This window comes from Tupaia chinensis, unplaced genomic scaffold (assembly GCF_000334495.1).
Source record: "Tupaia chinensis unplaced genomic scaffold, TupChi_1.0 Scaffold000081_1, whole genome shotgun sequence".
NCBI lineage: Eukaryota > Metazoa > Chordata > Mammalia > Scandentia > Tupaiidae > Tupaia > Tupaia belangeri.
Genome location: NW_006159542.1, coordinates 6,134,321 through 6,156,126, shown reverse-complemented (window position 1 = coordinate 6,156,126; position 21,806 = coordinate 6,134,321). Strand labels below are relative to the sequence as shown.

The 21,806-nt window shown below is 41.3% G+C and overlaps 1 protein-coding gene across 5 annotated transcripts in view; it reads left to right on the top strand.

Annotated features, from left to right (window-relative positions):
- TNC (tenascin C) overlaps positions 1-21,806 on the top strand; it is a 99,847-nt gene that overhangs the window by 72,967 nt on the left and 5,074 nt on the right. For all 5 annotated transcript variants that reach the window (XM_027769648.1, XM_006142788.3, XM_006142787.2 and 2 more), the window contains 9 exons: positions 5,190-5,312; positions 6,407-6,550; positions 8,796-8,915; positions 10,854-10,997; positions 11,759-11,889; positions 16,378-16,510; positions 18,137-18,288; positions 19,356-19,452; positions 20,365-20,526. In XM_027769648.1, coding sequence (XP_027625449.1) covers positions 5,190-5,312; positions 6,407-6,550; positions 8,796-8,915; positions 10,854-10,997; positions 11,759-11,889; positions 16,378-16,510; positions 18,137-18,288; positions 19,356-19,452; positions 20,365-20,526 — 1,206 coding nt within the window. The remainder of the gene's footprint in view (positions 1-5,189; positions 5,313-6,406; positions 6,551-8,795; positions 8,916-10,853; positions 10,998-11,758; positions 11,890-16,377; positions 16,511-18,136; positions 18,289-19,355; positions 19,453-20,364; positions 20,527-21,806) is intronic.

Here is a 21,806-nt window from a genome sequence, read left to right as displayed (position 1 = left end):
TGTAAATAAATAAATAACATGACTCTTTTTTAATACAAATGCTAAGACTAATATAACTCTTCAGAGGGAAAAGGCAAGATCTACAACAGGTGGGGTAAATTCATTAATGAAACAGAGAGATATAGAAACATAGTATTTACTGCTTCAAGAGGAACCAGAGGGAAGAATTGCAAGTTCAAAGAGAGAGCTAAAGATGACCTGAGAAATAACATAGCTCAGCCTCTTGTGTTTGTGCATAAAGAAACTGAAACCCAGAGAGGACAAGTGATTTGCCTAAGAACACACAGACAGATTTGCAGTAGCACCCAAATGACCAGATTATGGTTATATTATTCAATATACATAGACTGGATGATGGCTAACCAACGAATATACATACTTACCATCTCTGACCAGCATAGAGTGGAACATTAACCAAAAATCCTCTCCTCTTCATCTAAAGATAAGTATTTTATCATGATCAGTTTCAGGACCTAATAAGCTCCAAGAAACCATCCATAGAAATCATAATCAGTATTTGAAGACTTGGCGAAAATGCTGGGAGCCAGGCAGCAACTTAATGAAAAGGAGAATGGTGTTCCTTACTAACACAGACATCCTACCCCTGACTAGAGGTCTGGGTCCCCTCCTCCCAGTGACTGCCCGTAAAACCATTCCAGATCAGAGCCAGAGCCTCATTTTGGCCTTGATGTATAAACATTGCTCTCTTTTCAAAGTTTGCTTCTGATCACTCATACTGTTTGACTAATCTTTTTTTTTCTAGAAGCCCTGCAGATTTAAAGCAAAAGAGACAATGAATAATGATGATTTTTTTTTTTAACAAAAGATAAGAAAAGGCAGATTCTGCTCTTTTGGAAAGCCCTCTTTTGGATTTCCTTCCCTGGGGCCAAGGAGAAGAGTGTGTGTGTGTGTGTGTGTGTGCACGCACGTGTGCATGTGCATGCATGCATTCACAAGTGCCTGTATGCCTGCACTCCAGGACTAGGAGAGGACAGGAGAGATGACTTTTGAGCATAGCAGATGTCTAATTTTCACGTCATCAGCTTCATTAAATTTCCCTTCTACTTTTTCTTCCTTTCTCTTCTCTCTTTCTTCCCTCACACTGTTGTAAACCCTTCTCTGTAACATCTTGTCCCTCTTCCTCCTGATAAGAAACTGTGACAGTTCCCCCTCAAGCTCATGAGGCTCCTGTTCTGAACTTGAGCTGCCAGCACTGAGTGTTTGGGACAGGAGGGAAGACAGTAAAAGGCAATTTAGCCCAGTGGTTGAGTCAATGTTCTCTGGGCAGATTCCTTGGAGTCTAATCATGGCTCCATCTCTTACCGTTTCCTCAGATGGAAAATGGAATTTACCTCAAAGATTAACCACGAGGTTTAAATAACATGAATGTTGAGAGCTTTGCAGAATTTCCTTGTCCATAGTAACAATATTAGCTATTCTTACTTTGGTAACTTAATGTAAACTTTATTTTTTAATGGACTACATGGTTTAAAGTAAAAAAGGATGCACAGTGAAGTCTCTATTCTACTGTATCCCTGTCACCCAGTTGCTCTATCTAGAGGCAGCTGATATTAGTACTTTCTTGTGTGTCCTTCCACAAATACTATATACAAATGAATAAAGTTAAGACATACATTTACATTCTTTTTTTACTCTTTTTAGAAACACAACATTTACCATATTGCCCACTCTTCCATGCTTTGTTTTGTGTATGTGTTTTTTTCTTTTTCTTATGTCTCTTCCCTTTTTTCTTTTTTATTATTACTTATTTATTTATTTATTATTATTATTATTATTCATACATTAAATGTGTTTTTTTCTTACTGGTGGATCCCAAAGATGGATTACTTACTTAACCACTTCCCTATTGGTAGACATTTAGGTTATTAATTTTATTGTTTCTTCTATGCATCAATCCCTTCATTGACAATTACTTCTCTTCCTCTGTGTGGTTTGAGCCTCTTGATCCTTCTTAGAGAGTCCCAGAGTTTCCACAAGTTTCTTTTACTTCCAGGAAATTGAATACCAATATGCTTCCATGTAATATTTTGAGGGTCTCCAAATGGGCAGAAAATAGGGAAGAAAGCCTAGCAAAAATGACATGATTTGTCATTCTCTTCTGAGGCTCCAATAGCCCATCTAGGGTGCTCAGAGCGAGCACCCAGAAATGTCTCTTTAGCCTATTTCTATTCCCCACCTCCACAATACATTCTTGGTACTTTCTTCCACCTCCAATGCTAATAGGGTAGTCAATACCTATTCTCCCAACTCCCAGAATATACTCCCCACCCACATACTACCCCATGTTTTCCAGCCAGGTGGTCTCTAAACACCTCAGCTCAGTTCCAGTAAACCAAAGTGCATATCAGAGTTGCAAGGACATTGTGCCTAGGCCTGGTCAGCATGCGTGTAGAAGCACTGCTTAGCAAATTGCCTTTCAACACGAGTGAACTCTTTGTGTTTGGCAACCTCTGTTCCTAACTCACATAATACATCTAAGAAGCATAAAGATGAAAACCACCAGTTACAAAGCCACATGTAGCCAGGCAACTGACATGCTTCAGTTCCCTGAATCTCTATGACACCTGACCAAACAAAGTTAGTGCCTCACAGGCCCCATTTCATAGATGTTGAAACTGAAACCCAAAGACAAAGGTATTTGTATCTCATAAGACCAGAGCAGGTCAATATAGATCAATCCAACACCAAAATCCTAACTCTTAAACCATATTTCTTATAGAAGCTGTCTCCTTAGCTTAGTATGGACCTGGCACACATTAAGTGTTCAATAAATACATGTGCAAGGGGTAGAGAATTTTTTTAAATGATTTTCAATGATCACATAATCAAAGATATTTGGTCCAAATTTTGAGAAGTCACTTTTCACAGAGTGCAGATAGAGGCCCTCTTCAATCTCCTTGAAAGTTTTTAGTAATTATTTCCTTAGTGGAAGTTTGGTTTGTTTCGTTTTGTTTGGTTTTTATTTATTTATTTATTTATATTTTATTTTATACATTTAATCACTATATATCACTTTGCTTATAAGTTGAATTTACCCAGCATGAATACGTTTCACACCAATCCAGTTTAGGGGGAAAAAAAATCATGTTATCAACTGATAATAACCCATTTGTGTCCCATAAATGTTTGTTTCTCTATTTTCCTCCTTAATTTCTTTCTTTACACTATCCTCATTTTCCCACTCTCTTCCCACATTGTCTCCAAAGTCTATAACCACTTTTAATGCTTCTATGTCCTCTAATCTCTCAGTTTCCTCCACAGAGTGTGGATTTTTAAGATAACAATGTCCTCTTGGAAAGAGAGACAATAAACATTGCCTTTCTTAGGTATTCCCAAGTTTTTAGTAGGTGTGGTTCAGTGTACAGACATCTACTATGGGACTAGAGACCTCGAAGTGCTAGTCATGGCAGAAGGAGACATGCTGGAATGAGTATTTCCCACCTTTGAAGATCTGTTGTCCAAAAACATCACGTCTATTGACTACAGAACTCCACCATTGATGTGCACTCCTTCAGGTCTCACATGGCAGTCTTACTGCCACTCTTACCAAGCACATCCCCCAACTATGTGCATGGGAAGAGGCCACTAATTCTTACAGCTTGTAAGACGCAGGATATATCATTGCCATTGTGCTGATGAGGAAACTAGAACCTAGAGAGGAACGTTTTGGCCATACGATATGCCTTCAAAAATGTGCCAGAATCTACATCAACAAGGTTGTCAGAGGAAATGTTAGAGTGGGTCAGGCTGGCAGAGGGAGATCCTCAATGCCTGAACTTACATAACTCAATGGAGTATTTTTTCAGCTGGACTATCACCATCTTCCCTTGGGGACATTTTTAAAATTCAGCGTCCTTGGAGGAAAGAATCACATGGTAGAAAAGCTAAAAGATACTCAATCAAACTTGCTGACTTCTTACTGTTTGTCAGGTGCTTTTGGGTTTACATATATTTTCTCTGCTAATCCTTGAAGCATTCTTATGGGTAGGTGCCACTTTTCTCACTGGGCAGATGCAGTGACTGAAGTTCACAGAAGTGAAAGGATTTGCACTCAGTGGGCCAGCCCCCAGGAGTATTTGGACAATCAAGATATTCCAGGTTCCAGAGATCTGTGCTTTCTAAAACCTTCCATGAACAGGACAAAAAGCCAGGCAGCCAGAGTCTGGGGGTGGCTACCAGTCACTGAAGAAAGCTGTAGGAGGAGATGTCTTAGATGAGAGAAAGAAGACAGAAATATGGAGAAAAACACTCTCTCCAAAATTCTGTGGGTTTCAAAACTTAATGATCAGCGTGGGTTAAAGAAGGGAAAAGATGAAGAAGTAAGCTCCCTAGAGCCTGAAAATTGTTTCCTGAATTCTCTGGTTAAGCGTGGTCAGCTGAAAAGGGCATAAATCTAAGCCAAAAATTACACAGAAAAAAGCCAAAGGAAGTTGAGTTGGGGAGGAGGCATTTAGGAGGCAGAAATTTTCCCCTGGCTATGGCTTTTCTCACAGGTAGACCTAGCATCATTGGGTGTTTGCTTTGGTAATAGGCCTGAGGTTGATCCTCTAACTTTGGACTTCCTTCCGAACCCACTCTAACAATGGATTTATCAAGGTTAATTTCCACTGATCATTATTTCCAGGCTGTGCATGGCTCTGCCACCCAGTCCTGGGACCCAGAAAGGTCACATCGTAAGGATGTTCATTGGAGAGGGAATCCCCCATTTGACCCTCTGCAAAATAATTATGACCATACCTTCTCAGAGAATTTTATACGATTAATCCTTATAACTTGCAAAGAACTATACAATTGTCAAGTCTTGTTATTATTTACTAGAAGAAACTAGAAAGTAAAGATTTGGAAAAAAATGCTAAAAACAAAAAATAAAAGGGGGCATATTTCAATCTGTAAAATCACTTTTGTCACTTCCTTGGAAATCAGCTGTGATGCTAAGAATCTCCTTGAACAACAGCAAATGACTGCTCTACAGTCCTGGCCCTGTACCCGAAAGGAAAGAAGGATTGTTTCTGTCAAATCACAACTTGACCATATTCTCTATCATAAAGGCTTGGCTCAGACCCAAACTCTAAGCAATAAGATTTTCTGGATAAGGAATCCAGGAAGAGCAATTGATGAGCAAGATAGTTAACTGTTTCTGGATTTCTCTTGTGTTGTCTCCTTGACAGCCATGGGTTCCCCAAAGGACATCATTTTCTCAGACATCACTGAAAACTCAGCCACCCTCAGCTGGATGGGCCCCACTGCCCAGGTGGAAAGCTTCCGGGTTACCTATGTGCCCATTACAGGAGGTAAGAGACTCAGAAAGGGGTTGGGGAGAAGGAGTATGAAGGTTTTAGGTGTAATAATAAAAGAGACTATAATAATCCTCATACCCCACCTCTCAACATCATGATCAAAAGAAATCTACTTTCTTGTTTTTGAGGCCTGAAGAGACCCTATTGGAAAGTGCTATGAGATCCTTGCAAGAAACTACATTGTAAACTACATTGTATGAAGACCTTTTATAGCCTTGAGATTCTAATAATGTATGAGAAATAGATCCCCAGTATCACTTGCACACAGTGAAAAGAAAGGCCAAGTACATTAATCCTTTTCTTTTTGAGCACACTCTTCTGAGAAGTTAGTCTTAGCTACATGTAAGTTTTGGCCTTTGTGTGCCAAAATCTGTCTTTCTCAGGGTAGAGTGGGGAGCTGTGAGTTTTAGGTTTTAGTTCAGAGCACACAGACTATCACAGAGACCTCAGGGAGAAATCTGTCTGAAAACATTCCAGAAGGTAGCAAACTACTGGTCATTGAAAGTGTGTAAAGAGTGTCGAAAACCTCTTCAATGCTGTAGTATCTCTGTAGGTAGTTTGATCAGCTGATGTGCAAGCTCTTTACCAGACCCAAATTTCTAAGAAGTATAAATTCTTGATTTTTTAATAAATGAAACTGCACAAATTTGAACATGACCATTTTTTCTTAAACAGAATTTCTGCTCATAAGGGAGTCTATAGAATCCTAAACCAAGACAATGGCTTAAATAGATCAGATATACATTACTTCCCATATTATTTGTAAGGAAATAAAAAAAGGAAATTTGCATAACATGCCAGCTATCGACTGAACGGAAAGTTGCCATTTTTAGTACATTTTGACTTCATGTTTTTTCCTCTCCTGACGTGGTTTTTGGCATCTGCACCGATGGAAAAAAGCATTATACAAAAAAATGAGACCTCTTCCTTTATGCCAAAGGGTAGGAGTAAATGAGAAAAAGTTAAGAAAATGGTACTGGATAAAGATACAGTTGTTTTTCCAAATCAGATACACCCATTCCTGGGGTAACAGTGAATAAGCTTTCATGAGGTTCGTCTTTCTCAACCTCGCTTTCACTCTATTCCAGGTACACCCTCAATGGTAACTGTAGATGGAACCAAAACTCAGACCAGGCTGGTGAAGCTCATTCCTGGCATGGAGTACCTTGTCAGTGTCATCGCCATGAAGGGCTTTGAAGAAAGTGAGCCTGTCTCAGGGTCATTCACCACAGGTGTGTTGTCATTTGGCTTTTGTTTTTCAGAGATCATTTGTGCATACTATATATTTCTCACCCTTACCTTGATAGCTTATGACTCAGCAGCTGGAAAAAAAAATTTTATTTACAAAATCATGGTAGATAATGAACCAAATTTAGAGTGCCAAAGGCTTTCTTCCTAGTTCATCCCTGCCTCTTATAAATTGGTTAAACTTAGGTGCACCAAATTTATAATCTCCTTGGGCTTCTGTTTCTTGGATTACATAGAAGAAGGAGCCCAAGTTTGGGAGTCAAACTGAGCTTGGTATAAATCCCACTTCGACTACTTACTAGCTAGATAAGATGTCAGTTAATTTCCCTGGGATCCAATTTCCTTCTCTGTAAAATGGGTACAGTTCAGCTTCCTTCCAGGGGTGTGGTCTGGGTCACATGGAACTCTATCTGTAAAATAGCTGTTAAAGTAAATGAAGGTGCATATTTGTCCACAAACTCCTTCATTTCACTGCCTAGTATTTGGAACCATTTTGATAATCCCTCCAACAGGTGCTTCTCAAGGACATTTAATGGTGACTGCTATAAAGTAGCTCTTCTCTGTTTAGCAGCTACTGCGCCCCAGACACTGTTGCCAAAGCCTTCATGTTTAACCCCCACATCGGTTATTTCCATTTTGCAAAAGAGACATCTGAACCCCAGAGGCCTTAAAAACCTTGGCAAAGTCACAGGACTAGCACACGCTGGAACCAAATTTGCATGTAATTCAGTCTGACTCTGTGCCCTCTCTTCTTCTAAACTAAAGGGTTATTTTTCCTGTTACAACCTGAGTTGTACAGTACACTGTAAAGAAGGAGTAATAATGAATCGCATTGAGAGAGAATGAAGTGGAAAACTTCTCTTCAGGCAGCCATGTCTCCAAACAACTTATCCTTTGATATATGAACAATTACCCAATCCAGTTCACTAAGGGATTCAAAGAATGAGCCTCACAGGAAATTTTAAAAATATCCTAATTGCCTAAAAGAGTTGATAATATCCAATTAGGACATCCCATCTGAACCCAAAGTCCTATCTGCCCTGCCACACAGACCCTTAAATCCCCAAAGAATTATTTTATTCATGGGTTTTTCATAGCAACAGATTGAAAAAGCTGGATGGTTTTCCACCCATGACCCCGTTGTTATCACCAGTTAAAGGAGATCATGTACATATGTTATGAAATGGGAAAGAACTGAAGGGATGGTGGGTATGGACTCTTAAAATTACTCTCCCACACCCTGGTTCTCAGGCCAGTTATTTCTTCTCTTGAGGCTCATATGCCTCATTTGTGAAATGAGCTGAGGATAGTTGCCCTTTATCCTCCCAGGGCTGCTGTGGGAGTAATTGAATAGTAAATGCAGAAGCAAGAGAGAAATAGTCACATACAAGTTGGCTTCTGAAAAAGGGAGGTTGAGGAGGGGAAGTTGTCAGTTAAAAGAAGCCAAGGATACATTCCTCCTGCATACCCATTCTTTCTCAGTACAAATCATTGGAAAAATCATGTTTTAGATGCCAAGTAACTTTAACAGACATATTAACAGCAATAGCAATTAAGAGTTTTTCCTAGCACATTACACAAGTTGTCTTTTTAAATCTATAAAAGCCACTCTTTGGCAGCTGAAAAAAATTGAAGTTTGGAGAGGGAAAATGACTTTCCAAAGGGTACAGATGTGCTAGACAGAGAAGCCACCAGATAAGTCAAGCCACCTAACCAGAGATAGCACTCAAAGTCCACAAAAGCGTTAGACAGTCTTACCTATGTGAGTTTCTTTTGTGTTGTATGTTCTTTCCCCAAGGAAAATTATAGGAACCATAATGATAATTGTTGCTATGTGTTCAGCCCTTCTCAATATACACAGCACTTTCACCTACAGTATTGGGTTGTTGGAAAAGTCATGACATATTTTTTATGCAAAAATGTGTCACGACTTTTATACAACCCGATATTATATGAAAATCAAAATAGTACTCGGGAAAAATCAAGTCAGAATTATTACCCCTAGTTTAAGGTGAGGAAATAGAAATCTAAAGTAAACCACCCAGCAAGAGACGGAGTCATGACTCAAAGCTGTCTCAGCCTAACTTCAGGCCTGGGGCCCTAAACTACCCTCCATGCAGTTGACACTGTCCTAACATCAAGAGTCCATAAACAGCATAAAAAGCAAGCAGATGAGATCTGATGTCTTACCCCAAGACTATTCCACTCTTCAACCATCTTTCTTTGCAGCTTTGGATGGACCATCCGGCCTGGTGACAGCCAACATTACTGACTCAGAAGCACTGGCCATGTGGCAGCCAGCCATTGCCGCTGTGGACAGTTATGTCATCTCTTACACAGGGGAGAGAGGTAAGGTTCTGTCTAAACTCTCCTCACCCTGACGAGTGTCCATTCTGCTGACAATTCTTCCTGCTCTTCCTTCTCCACCTCCATGGCAGATTTGGTATAAGATGACAAACATGGATGGATAGGTTTGAAAGGCCAGTAGTAGTCCATGGCTCTTGAGTGCAAGCTCCAGGGAGCCTAGTAGACCATTTAATGGCAAGAAATAATATGTTTTCCTACACTGTCCCTCTTCTCTGCTAGTTTTCCCACCTGTATGAGACACTCAGAAAGTAGCTCTCACCCTATTCAAAGAATGAGTCTAGAATCTAAAAATCTTGGGCCCAGTAGGTGGCGTGGTGATTAAGGGCACTGGACTCCCACATGGCCAACCTCAGTTCTAGTCCCAGACTGATGGCTTGCCTTTTTATTTTCCTTCTCCTCAATCTCTCTCTCTCTCTCTTTTCTTCTCCACTCTCTCTCTCTCTCTCTCTCTCTCTCTCTCTCTCTCTCTCTCTCCCTCCTCCCTCCCTCCCACCCTCTCTGGTCAAATTTAAATAAATATTTTTAAAATATAAAAAAATATATCTAAAAATCTTAAAATGACTGCTTCAGGCAGTGCTAGAGGCCTGGTCTTCTCAGAGACCACAGGAGAGTCCACTTAGAGCAGATTTAATTGAACAGTCAGAAGCTACATTTCCTTGTTTTTGCAAACACCTACATTAATTTACCTAGTTGGCAGACTGGGCACCAGCATATGCTTAGGGCACCAGCAAACCATAACCACCAGAAAGTAAATGAAACACAAATAATAAAGAGAAAAAGGAAGTCCTTTCAATGAAGCAATCCACAGTTTTACAACGACCTGCTCTAAAAAGAATTTTGCCATTATTACTACCAAGTAGATATAAATTTTATATTTTATAATTCAAGTTATAGTTTTGCTTTTGGTGACAATATCTGTTCCTGGGACTTCTGAAAGTTTTAATTTAATCCTAGCTATCACCTAAGAGTTATTTGTGAAGACAGAACAAAAGTGGAGGTGAGGGGAAGAAGCATGTTTGTGTTTATTCTTTTTACTACTCAGAAAGTAGCTCTCACCCTATTCAAAGAATGAGTCTAGAGTCTTTAATTATTAAGTATTACCTGTGAAAAAATTCTTTTCAGTCAGGAAGGATGAAGTTGCCTCGAATAACATATATCAAGGTATAGGTCATGGGAATCATAGAAATTGTGAATTCAGGGTTCACAAAGGGCCTGACCCAGAAGACAGATCAGTGGGGACAGGAAAGGGTGACCAACTTGTCCCAGTTTACCTGGGACTTTCCCAGTTTTAGCATTAAATACCACACCTGGGCAAACTATGATGGTAAATAACCCTTATTAGGAAGTGAACACACAGGCCTGGGCACTGTGGTTTGCTTTCTACCATTAAATGTGATGAGCGGATCTGGAAGGCAGTAATCAAGTAAACTTGTATGTCTACAGCTGCCCAATTTTTGTGACTCCCTCAGCCTAATTATTTTGACAACATTTGGTTAACGTATAAAGGGACACGTGGGTAAATTAAAAAGAGGGAAGAACAAGCAATGGGACAAATTAAATGTGAGATGCCTGAGGCTTGGAAATGTTACCCACTATTTGCCTGTAGCTTGTTCCTGGGTCTGAGCTGCAAAGCTATTCCAGCCGACATACCATGTGGAACAAAATCTCCTGACCCCCAGTTCCCCTTCCTTCTGATTTGGTGCCTGGAAAAATCCAGTCTCCATATGATAAATCTTTTGCACATGAGGTGAACACTCAAGAGAGAGGAAAGGGTGTGAGTCATTTCAGAAACAAACCTCCATTTCTGCAGGGTCAATGAAAATATCTGTGTTAGAAGGAGAGGCATGCACTGTTTGCCAAGTTCTCTGATGGCTCAGAAAGTGAGAGGTAACTGCCTCGGTATGTGTGTTTCATGTTTAGTGCCAGAAATTACACGCACAGTGTCCGGGAACACAGTGGAGTATGCTCTGACTGACCTTGAACCTGCCACAGAATACACGCTGAGAATCTTTGCCGAGAAAGGACCCTTGAAGAGCTCAACCCTCATCACCAAGTTCACAACAGGTAAAAAGACACTGAGAACTGGAAGCTTCCCTTTCTGAGACACCCACCCACAGCTTTTATCTTAAACAGTAACCCCTCACCAATTCTTCTTTCTTAAGTCAGACCCGTGCAATGTGATGACGTCACCATCAGTTAAATTCACCAGTGTCCACTCAATCAAGACCTGAAGAAACACACCATTTCCTTTTAAACTGAAATGACCTTGTGCTCTCCCATGGACCAGGAAAAGATTTTAAGAGAAGGGATTGTTTTAAGTGGAAAAACAGTCCCCACTGGCCCTAAACCTAGCATTTAATGATCCATGTTCCAGGCAGGGAGGTATTTTGGAAGAGAAAGAGCCTTTCGGCAGGTTTTCCTAGATGCCCGTTGGGTTTTTATACATGGAGATCTTTTTACCAACATCAACAAGCAGGGAAATGGAGGAAACATCCTCCCAGGCAGAGTGAGTGCTGATATTAGCATTCGCCTGTGTTCTTATTTAGAAATGAGAGGGATTAGTAATGATGTTCACAGCAGGATCTTTCTCCCAAACACTAACAACACCCATCAGGACCATGCTTGGCTCATGCTAACCCAGCCCTTGTGATGAGATGAGCCAGAGATCGCGTGGCTCAACCTCATCTCCAGACTGGGAAGGTTCTTGCCTAAGATCACTTAAGTCTGCAGCAGAGAAAACTTGCACCTGGTCCTATTGAGACCCAGCTACAATCCCTGTCCTTCACATACCGACTTCTTCATACTAATTGTCTTGTTTTCTCTAGACCTTGATTCTCCGAGAGATTTGACTGCTACTGAGGTTCAGTCAGAGACAGCTCTACTCACATGGCAACCTCCCCGGGCATCAGTCACTGGGTACCTCCTGGTCTATGAATCCGTGGATGGTACAGTCAAGGTATCTTGAAGTGTAACTCCTACTGCTGGTTGAAATGTTTGCACAATCTTCAAAGTAGAGAGGAATTACCTGATGCAGTTTCTCTGCCCCAGTGTTTACAATGAGGAAGCTAAGAGAACAAAAATTAGTAAGGACTGGACACCATGCCAGGCCTTCTGAATCATACACACCAGTGCACACACCACACCAGACCTGTAGCCTCTTTTATTTTAACCAGACCCCAGTCCTGATAGCCAGCCAAGATCAAGAACCATTGCTTAATAAGACTTGAAGACATTTTAAAAGCTGAGGCTTTGGTCCTTTAATGCTTAACTAAGCAAAGACTAAGAGCTTCTTCTGCATTTTGTGTGTATGTGTGTGTATTATATATAATCTCAAAGGTGGTATAATTATGTTATATATTACAATGTATTTCACCATGTTCCTATGACATCAACTGTTAATACTGTTTATATCTACTTTTAATATTGTTTATATTCTCTAAGAACATTTTTAGATTTTAATTTGAAGTAGCTTTAGATATTCAAATGGGTGCAAGAAATCTTCTAAACTTTATCTTCCAAACTTATTATTGAATTTTTAAATTTTGGTTATCACACTTCTATTTTAAGATCTGTTACTTATTCTCTACATATCCACCTTTTTCTAGCATCTTATTTGTAAGAGTATATGTTATTGGTATTTTATTTTATTACCTGTGTAGTGTCTCTTCCAAGTTTTTTGTTTTTGTTTTTGTTTGTTTGTTTTTCTGTTTCACTGTTGTTGCTTGGTTTGGGTTGGTCTGAGTCTCCCTCTTTCATATTGGAAACTTCCACACAATATCTGTTGGACTTTGCCTGTTTTTCTGACTTGAGCCAAAAATAAAAAGAGCTGACTGGGAGTTCCAACTGCCCCTGCAGTGTCTGCAACAGTGAGGGTCCAGCATTTTGGCTGAGGCACAACTAAATTTCAGTACCATAAAGCCTGTGCTCTCACTATGTACAAACCTTCACTTCCTCTGTTCCCAGTGTAGCAACCTGGTTTTCTTGATAGCTTCACCTGGTGGATTTGAATCCAGAGCCTGCATTCTCTTAGGCTGTGGGAAAATTCATGACACATTTTTGCATAGAAAAACTAAGCAAAGACTAAGAGCTTCTTCTGCATTTTGTGTGTATGTGTGTGTATTATATATAATCTCAAAGGTGGTATAATTATGTTATATATTACAATGTATTTCACCATGTTCCTATGACATCAACTGTTAATACTGTTTATATCTACTTTTAATATTGTTTATATTCTCTAAGAACATTTTTAGATTTTAATTTGAAGTAGCTTTAGATATTCAAATGGGTGCAAGAAATCTTCTAAACTTTATCTTCCAAACTTATTATTGAATTTTTAAATTTTGGTTATCACACTTCTATTTTAAGATCTGTTACTTATTCTCTACATATCCACCTTTTTCTAGCATCTTATTTGTAAGAGTATATGTTATTGGTATTTTATTTTATTACCTGTGTAGTGTCTCTTCCAAGTTTTTTGTTTTTGTTTTTGTTTGTTTGTTTTTCTGTTTCACTGTTGTTGCTTGGTTTGGGTTGGTCTGAGTCTCCCTCTTTCATATTGGAAACTTCCACACAATATCTGTTGGACTTTGCCTGTTTTTCTGACTTGAGCCAAAAATAAAAAGAGCTGACTGGGAGTTCCAACTGCCCCTGCAGTGTCTGCAACAGTGAGGGTCCAGCATTTTGGCTGAGGCACAACTAAATTTCAGTACCATAAAGCCTGTGCTCTCACTATGTACAAACCTTCACTTCCTCTGTTCCCAGTGTAGCAACCTGGTTTTCTTGATAGCTTCACCTGGTGGATTTGAATCCAGAGCCTGCATTCTCTTAGGCTGTGGGAAAATTCATGACACATTTTTGCATAGAAAAACACGTCATGACTTTTTCAATGACCCAATAGCTCAACCTCTCTAGAGAATAAACCTCAGCCTGCCATCTCGGTGAGGAAGGGAAATCATCTGGACTGTTGGAAGGGATGAGGAGAACTGGAGATCTGACTGTTTCTTGTACAAATATTTTTAAACAAACCAAGCCTTTGGTCAGTCACATCCCACGCTGGCCTCCAAAGAAGACATGAAGACATCTTTGCTTTGCTCACATTCCATCTCTGAACCTGCTGGACTCTATGGCATATGCCACCCAGCCTTTAACTGGCTCTATCCATGCAGCCAGTTCCCTGCCTTCTCCATTCTCCCCTCAGGGGTCTCCCCGCCATTCACTTTCCATCTGCCAAGATTCTGTTGACATTGTTGCTGTATCCTCTCTCATTTCCTTGATCTTTCTAAATTTGATACCCTATATCCTTTACTCTCATTTAGTTGTTATCAGAAGCAAGTAGAGATGAGTGGGCATGTGCAATCCGTCATGTTAAACCTGAGTAGACCATTTCTAGTGACTACTATGGACCTCCCTAGAGCTGGCCTAACAATGAATTATCTGACTGTGCAAACTGAGACAAGTGCTTTATCTTTTCTGGGTCTCAGTGTTCATGTCTGTAAAATTAGTGTACTGGACTCACCAATCTGTAAGGCCACTCTCTGTCAGGAATGCTAGGATTCTGTATTTACCTGCATCATGAGTCTTATTTCAATCTAGGGTACACTAATTTTGCCTAGAAAGTGACTTTACACAACAGCCTAAAGAGCTGATGGGTAATTATATCCCCAAGTAATTCTATGAACCCAGCTTCATACCTGACAGTTGATCCTTCACCAAGGACCAAACCTGAGGACAATACAAAGGTCACTGGGTCACTAGTATTAAATGGCTATTCACCCCAGTTTCCTGCATATCCAATCCCAGCTCCACATGTCTCACTCATGAAAAGCAACTTGATGTAGGGGAAAAGGGTCCTGGACAGGATGTTGGGAATTCAGGATAGAAGATCATCCTTTGCTACCAACAAATTACGGAGTGAAAGCAAGTCTCTAAAACTAATTATCTCTATTGGAAAAATCAGGATACAGTAACTTCTCAGTCCCTGACACTTGAGAGAACCTTACAGGGACATCCACACTGACTCATTCCTGTCTAAACCCATTTGGCTCTGTCTGCTGGATACAGAGAGCAGTGTTGTGTTTGGTTTACTAGGGAGTGTAAGTTGATTTCCTATCCCAGACACTGAGGACATCAGCTAAAAGAATTGAAAGCTGGTGAGAATATTTGAAAAGAAAGGCTGTCCTGCAAACTAAAACTGCTTACCAGACAACAGCATAGATACTAACTGTAAACTAAGCATAGTTATAGCAAGTCGTACAGCTGTCTCTGTCCCAGAACAGAGACTCCCTGGGTCGGCACATCATGCCATGCTTTCTGAGCTACTGGAATCATCTGACTCATGAGCGCTCAACCTGACTGCCCATCAGAATCATATAAGAGCAGGACCAGCAGGTAGTGTAATGATTATATTGCTTGACTCCCATGTAGTTGACCGCAGTTCGAGTCTCGGACCTACTGGCTTAAATCTCATGTCGAGCTCATGTGTGTGCATGCCCAAAATCCCAAGAGGAGAACAAAGGAGAAGGGATTGCATCAAGGCCTTCCTCCTGGCAGCTGATTTCTCGCTTCCTGTCTCTCTGTCTCTCTCTGTCCCTCCAGTGAGCATATGTACCCTATGGCAAAAACCTCTCAAAAAAAAAATCATCTAAATGCTTCTCAAGGTACAACTGGACAACTGGCCAGGCTTCCCTTTTGGCTCTGATGTTTCAGCCAACCTGGGATGAAGCCCAGACGTCCTACTGGTGTAAAGCCTCCCAAAAGACCACTGACTAGTCACCACAAGGTCCCTTGACCTTTTTGCAAATTCATCTTGCTACCAGATCACACTTCTTAAAGCACAGCTGGGTTCATTCACTCGTTTGAATACATTTTAGGTCTCCCAGTTCTTATAAAGATAAGCTTCAAATTTCATTGCTTGGTAATTAATGTCCTTTATAATCTGGTCTTTGCCCACCTATTCTACCGCCTTCCCTCAACTACCTAAAACCAATGTGGGGTAGGACATTGCCTCTTCATATTATTTATTTACTTATTTATTTATCTTTGCCATAGAGTATATGCACTCACCAGAGAGAGACAGAGACATGCAGAGAAAGGGAAAATGAGAAATCACTCTCCAGGGAGGATGGTCCACTGCAATCTCTTACCCTCCAATCTTCTACCAGGATTTTGGGCATGCACACACACTACATTTAGCCATGGGGAAGTCAACACCATAACTCTCACACCACCTGCTGGCCTTTCTTTGTATTATTTTAATTTACTCTGCCCTTCTGGCCCCAGGCTCCTTGCATATGCTGTATGCTCTCCATTCCTAATATTCTAGCAGTACAGGTGCACAGGGTGTATTTATTGAATGAATAAATAAATAGAAAGGTGAATGAATGTATTGTCTATACTCTGAGAATTTCTATAACACGAAGCCTTTGTATTCTTTTGCCCTTAGGAAGTCATTGTGGGTCCAGAAGCCACCTCCTACAGCATGGCAGACCTGAGCCCATCCACCCACTACACAGCCAAAATCCAAGCACTGAATGGACCCCTGAGGAGCAAGTTGATCCAGACCACCTTCACCACAAGTAAGGGGTCCAAGTGGTCTAACTTTGACCAAGTCAGTCCTCCACTTTACCTTTGGCTTTGACTTAAAATTTTTCAAACAAATCTCTGTATTAATTCCCTGCTCCTATCTGGTGGCAGGCATCATGGTGAAGGAGAAAAAGGGCTAGTAATGAGCGCATCTGGATTCAGCACCCCTCCTCACTACCATTAGCTCTGTGTGCCTTAGGAAGTTTACTTTCATTCTGCCAGCCTCAGTTCCCTCATCCATATAATAAGATTATAACCATCCCTTCTCATAAGGACCTTGTGAAGGTTAATGAAGTGTGTTAGAACTCCTAGCCAATTCTGTGGCTCATAACTGTGTGGTCCTTCTACTGTCAGGGCTAATATAATCTCAATGTCCCTTCTCTTCTCCTTCAGTCCATCAGCATTCACAAAGCCTGCTCACATTCTAAATCATAAACAGGACTCCCACGGAGCTGGTACAGTGGGCCAGCATTATCACACCCAATTACCTAACAGGGAAGCTGAGGCTCTCAAGAGATTAAATGACCCATTCAAGACTCCCATGTGAGTTCGAATCAGAGTTGAACTCAGCTATTCCAGGCCTGGGTAGCCTCCTCCTTCATCTGACACTGGGGATCTGCTGCCAATAGCAAACATGTAAGGTGTTCTATTGGTGCACAAGAGGCAGTGTCCTCCGTGACAGTGAGAATCCTGAACCTGAGACCCAGACTGTATCCCAGCACTGCCTCCTGCCTTTCACAGTCCGCTCAGCAGTCCGTCTCTGCATGTTTTCTGAGGAAGGTGCTTCCTGTTTGGATCTTAGGTCAGTTCCTAGGAACATAAGACAATCAAACTAGACCTGTGAAATGAACAATATTTCATGACACAATCTCAGAGGAAGGATGAAGTGCAGTGAGGAGGTCAAAAAGAACTGTTAAGATTGCTACTTCTTTGACTATCTGCTAGCACAGCCCAGGATTGTCCTTTTCTATCAAGTTTTATATTTTTGTATCACATGATTTCATCTGGACATTTCCCAGAAATTCTTGTTTTACACCTCTGAGATTCCTAGGCTCAGATCAGTTCATTGAATTCTCCAGTGCCAAACAGCAAGCAGCAGGATGTTCAGAACTGCAGTCCTGACACAGAATCCCCTGAGGAGGCTGAGATGCAGCCATATTGTAGATTGACACGTATTTGTCCAGGGAGCTCCAAGATCCAAAGCTTCTCTCAGACTCTCAAAGCAGCCTGTACCCTAATAGAGTGTCCTGATCCACAGATGCTAAAAATCCAGTCATGCTGCCCAGCACCTACAGCTCATTGGGTGCCACCTGGCCACTGCAAGTAGGCCCAGCTCAACCTGACACAGGCCCCTCATAGTCGCTCCACTGTCCTCACAACAGTATCATTGCCAGATTTCATCAGTACAAGAGATTGAGATGGTCTCTCAAGTTCACAACCTCTAAGCCTCTAAGCCTGCTTCTACAGAGAGGATTTTATCCTCTTTTTGCATATGCAGGAACAAGACTTAGGTTAAGATGTTTGTGCATAAGAATCTAGCCAATGAACTGCTAAGCTACAATGTGAAAGCTCCTATGATAAGTCCTGCCCTAAGAGTCACTTTTCTCCTTATCCCACAGTTGGACTCCTATACCCATTCCCCAGGGACTGCTCCCAAGCAATGCTGAATGGAGACACGACCTCTGGACTCTACACCATTTATCTGAATGGCGATAAGGCCCAGGCACTGGAAGTCTTCTGTGACATGACCTCTGATGGGGGTGGATGGATCGTGAGTATCCAGAGCTCTCAGGATGGGGGATACAGGAGAGGGCATAGTGTGGGAAGGGAGGGAGGACTGATGTCTTCCTCACCCTACGTTCTGACACTGAGGTGCATGAGATGAGATTCTATGAGGTAGTGCCTGTCATACTCAGACACGGAAATTTCCACTTAGAAGAAAGGAATGGAAAGAATCCAGGGAGGAGAAAAAAAAAGCAGGGAGAAATAATTTCCTTGTAATTTATCTCATCTGATCCTCTTGGGTGGTGTATAAATGACAGTGATCATTGAACCCATTAGTTATGTTAATTAGCACTGACTATGCATTTATTACCTACCAGGTACTGTGCAAGAGTTTTACATGAATGATTCCAGTTTCATTACCATCTGAGCTGGGTAGTATTGTTTTTAAAATAACATTTTTTTAGAGCAGTTTCAGGTTCACAGAAACATTGATCAGAACCCTGAGAGTTTCCGTTTACCTCTGGCTACCAACACACACAGCCTTCTGCATTGTCATTGTATTGCACCAGTGTGCATTTGCTACAGTCAGTGAACCTACAATAACACACCATTATCACCCCAATCTGGGTAGTGTTTTCTTTGGTTTTTTTTTAGAGCTCTTTCTTTTACTTTAGGGCATTTGTGCTCACCAAAGAGAAAAAGAGACAGAGACAGTGAGAGAGAAAGTGAGAAATCACACCCCCAGGGGAGACGGCCACACCACAATTTCTTCTCTTCCATTCTCCTCCTGGGCTCTTGGGCACAGAAGCACACACATATGCTCAGCATGAATTTCAAGCCACCAGGTCTAGGACTCAAACTGCGCTTGGCCATGCGGGAGTCCAGTAACATAACTGCTATGCCGTCTGCTGCCCCCCTAGTATTTTCAATCCCTATTTTCAGGTAAGAACACAAAGGCTCAGAAAAGGGAGGTGACCTTACCAAGGTTACATAGAAAAGAAAGGTAGACAGAGCTGGCAACAAGCACTGTTGCCACAGTCCAATTTTTACCCCTATCAGAAAGATGCCTTCTTCAATAGCGTAAGTGCACTAGATTGATTGATATGTTTATAGGTGTTCCTGAGACGCAAAAATGGACGTGAGGACTTTTATCGAAACTGGAAAGCTTATGCTGCTGGATTTGGCGACCGTAGAGAAGAATTCTGGCTTGGTAATGCCCTGTATATTTGTGTCTAAATACCCATTTCCACCCTCCTTATCTTTTTTCCTAACCTACAGTGACCTAAGGAAGACACATGAATTAGGAGGAAATAATAGCTCTGGTGACAGAAGCTCTCCTGGTGGATACGGAATATCAAATTACCAAGGGAAAATAATATATAAATGCTCTGGGTCATTAAAAATAAAAATCTGATCAAGGGAGAGCCAATAGCCAGACCTTAAGAATTAACCTAGCCTTAGGCCTTCGCTACACTATCTATGGACTTGTCCTCACTGGTATCAGGAACTCTTCCCTGCCTGTAGTCCAGTTGCTAAAATAGGTGCCTTATAGCCATATCCTCTAACCCTTATAACACCCACCCACAAAGAGCAAAAATCCCCATTTTTGCACATAAGGTACAGAGCTTCAGAAAGGTCAAGTGGCTTGGTTATAGGAACCTAGCCAATAAGCAGGGAAGCTGTAATTTAAACCCTCCCCATTAACACTACAATGTCTTCATCTACACATACATCCCTGCAGTTCATACTTTCCAACCAGCTAGCTGTACTGAGCACTATGGACCCCATCCTAAGCCAGGGAATGTCCATCCCATTATCATCCATTGTCTCTCATTTGTAAGTAGCTTCAGAGTTCAAAAGGTGCGTTTACCCTCTTCTCTCCTTTGATCTTCCCAATACACTGGGAGACTGGCAGGCAAAAATGTCAGTCCGATTTTACCCAGGCTCAGAAACATCACATGTTCTGCCTGCTGTTGTACTAACAAGAAGCAGTCCACATTTCCAGGCCAGGTCTCTGTGCTATGAAACTCAAGCACACCCATCTGCTGCTTTTACAGGATGGAACACAAATGATGGTGTCAGTCACTTGTGCTTCTTAGCAATCCTTGCCTTTCATCCGCAGGGCTGGACAACCTGAGCAAAATCACAGCCCAAGGGCAATACGAGCTTCGGGTGGACCTGCAGGATCATGGGGAGACAGCCTTTGCCGTCTATGACAAGTTCAGTGTGGGAGACGCCAAGACTCGCTACAGGCTGAAGGTGGAGGGTTACAGCGGGACAGCAGGTACAGGGCAGCTGCCCTCAGAGCCTACGAAACTAGACATCATCTTGTTTTCAGCTAATTCCTCTATCTGTCCTTCCTTTGTCAATCCATTCATTTATTGAATGAACAGATATATGAATGCCTATGAGGTGCTAGCTCAGAACTGCAGTCAAAAAGGGTCAGGTAGATATTTGGGTGAATGAAACTCAGCAGGTTGGGAATCAGGGCAGTCAGGGTTGATTTCTAACTACCTCATCGAAAAAAATGTCTTTTTCTTATTCATTTTTACACATAAATTGCAGACTGATTTAAAGAAAATAAGAAACATCTTCCAAAGGCCTTAATGTTTATCTAATCCAGTGCTTCTCAATTTATTATGGGCATATGACCCACTAGGGATTCTGATATTTCGCAGATGCTGACTCACAATGTCTGGGAGGGGCCAAGAGTCTGCATTTCTTACAAGTCCCTGGTGATGGTGATGGTGTTGCTGGTCTTGGACCACACAGTGAGAAGCAAACGGTCCACTCTATCACCTAACTACTCGATTCTCTGATCAGACACTCTTGCTATGTGGTCACCCAGCCTCAACTTACATACTCCCAAGACCTCTCATTACTTTTCAAGTGGTCCTTTCATATTTTGTCTGGTTCATTTCTTAGTTCATGTTTTCAAAATTTCTTTGACTTAAAATGGTCTTTGCGGGATTGTCTGGCTCCACATTCGAGGAGAAATAAATAAGGAAATACGTGTATTAAGATCTACTCAGTAACACCCTCTATTACAGATATTTACCCCCATTTAATCCTTACAAAACCTTTTCAAAAAGATGTTATTATACAGATGATGCAAAGACTCAGGAAAGCTGAGTGATTTGCCCAAGGTCAAACATCTTGTAGAAGGTGGATGCAAGTCTGGTTGCAGAAAACTGTTGCCAGTGGTGTTCTTGGTAATAGAAGGGACCATGTAACCCATGCCTGCTCCAGGTGACTTTCTATTATGTTTATGAAAACAGATGACACAGACACTGTGGCACATTCCCAGCCTCTGTGAGCACTAAAGAAAACATCCTCTAAGATAGAAGTCTCCAGATAAAGGATTGCCAAAAGCCAGTCTAAGGGGACATAAAGCTCTTCGAGATGGCAGTTCAACTGTAATAAAGAGAGAGATCCAGGGCGAAAATTATTTCAGTTCTTGCATCCCTCAAAGAATTTGACATTTTATTACCTAGCAATAAGTACTTCTTTGGTTAAGATGACTTCAGGCAAGAAGGATAGTGTTACCTGGCAAACAAACCCACC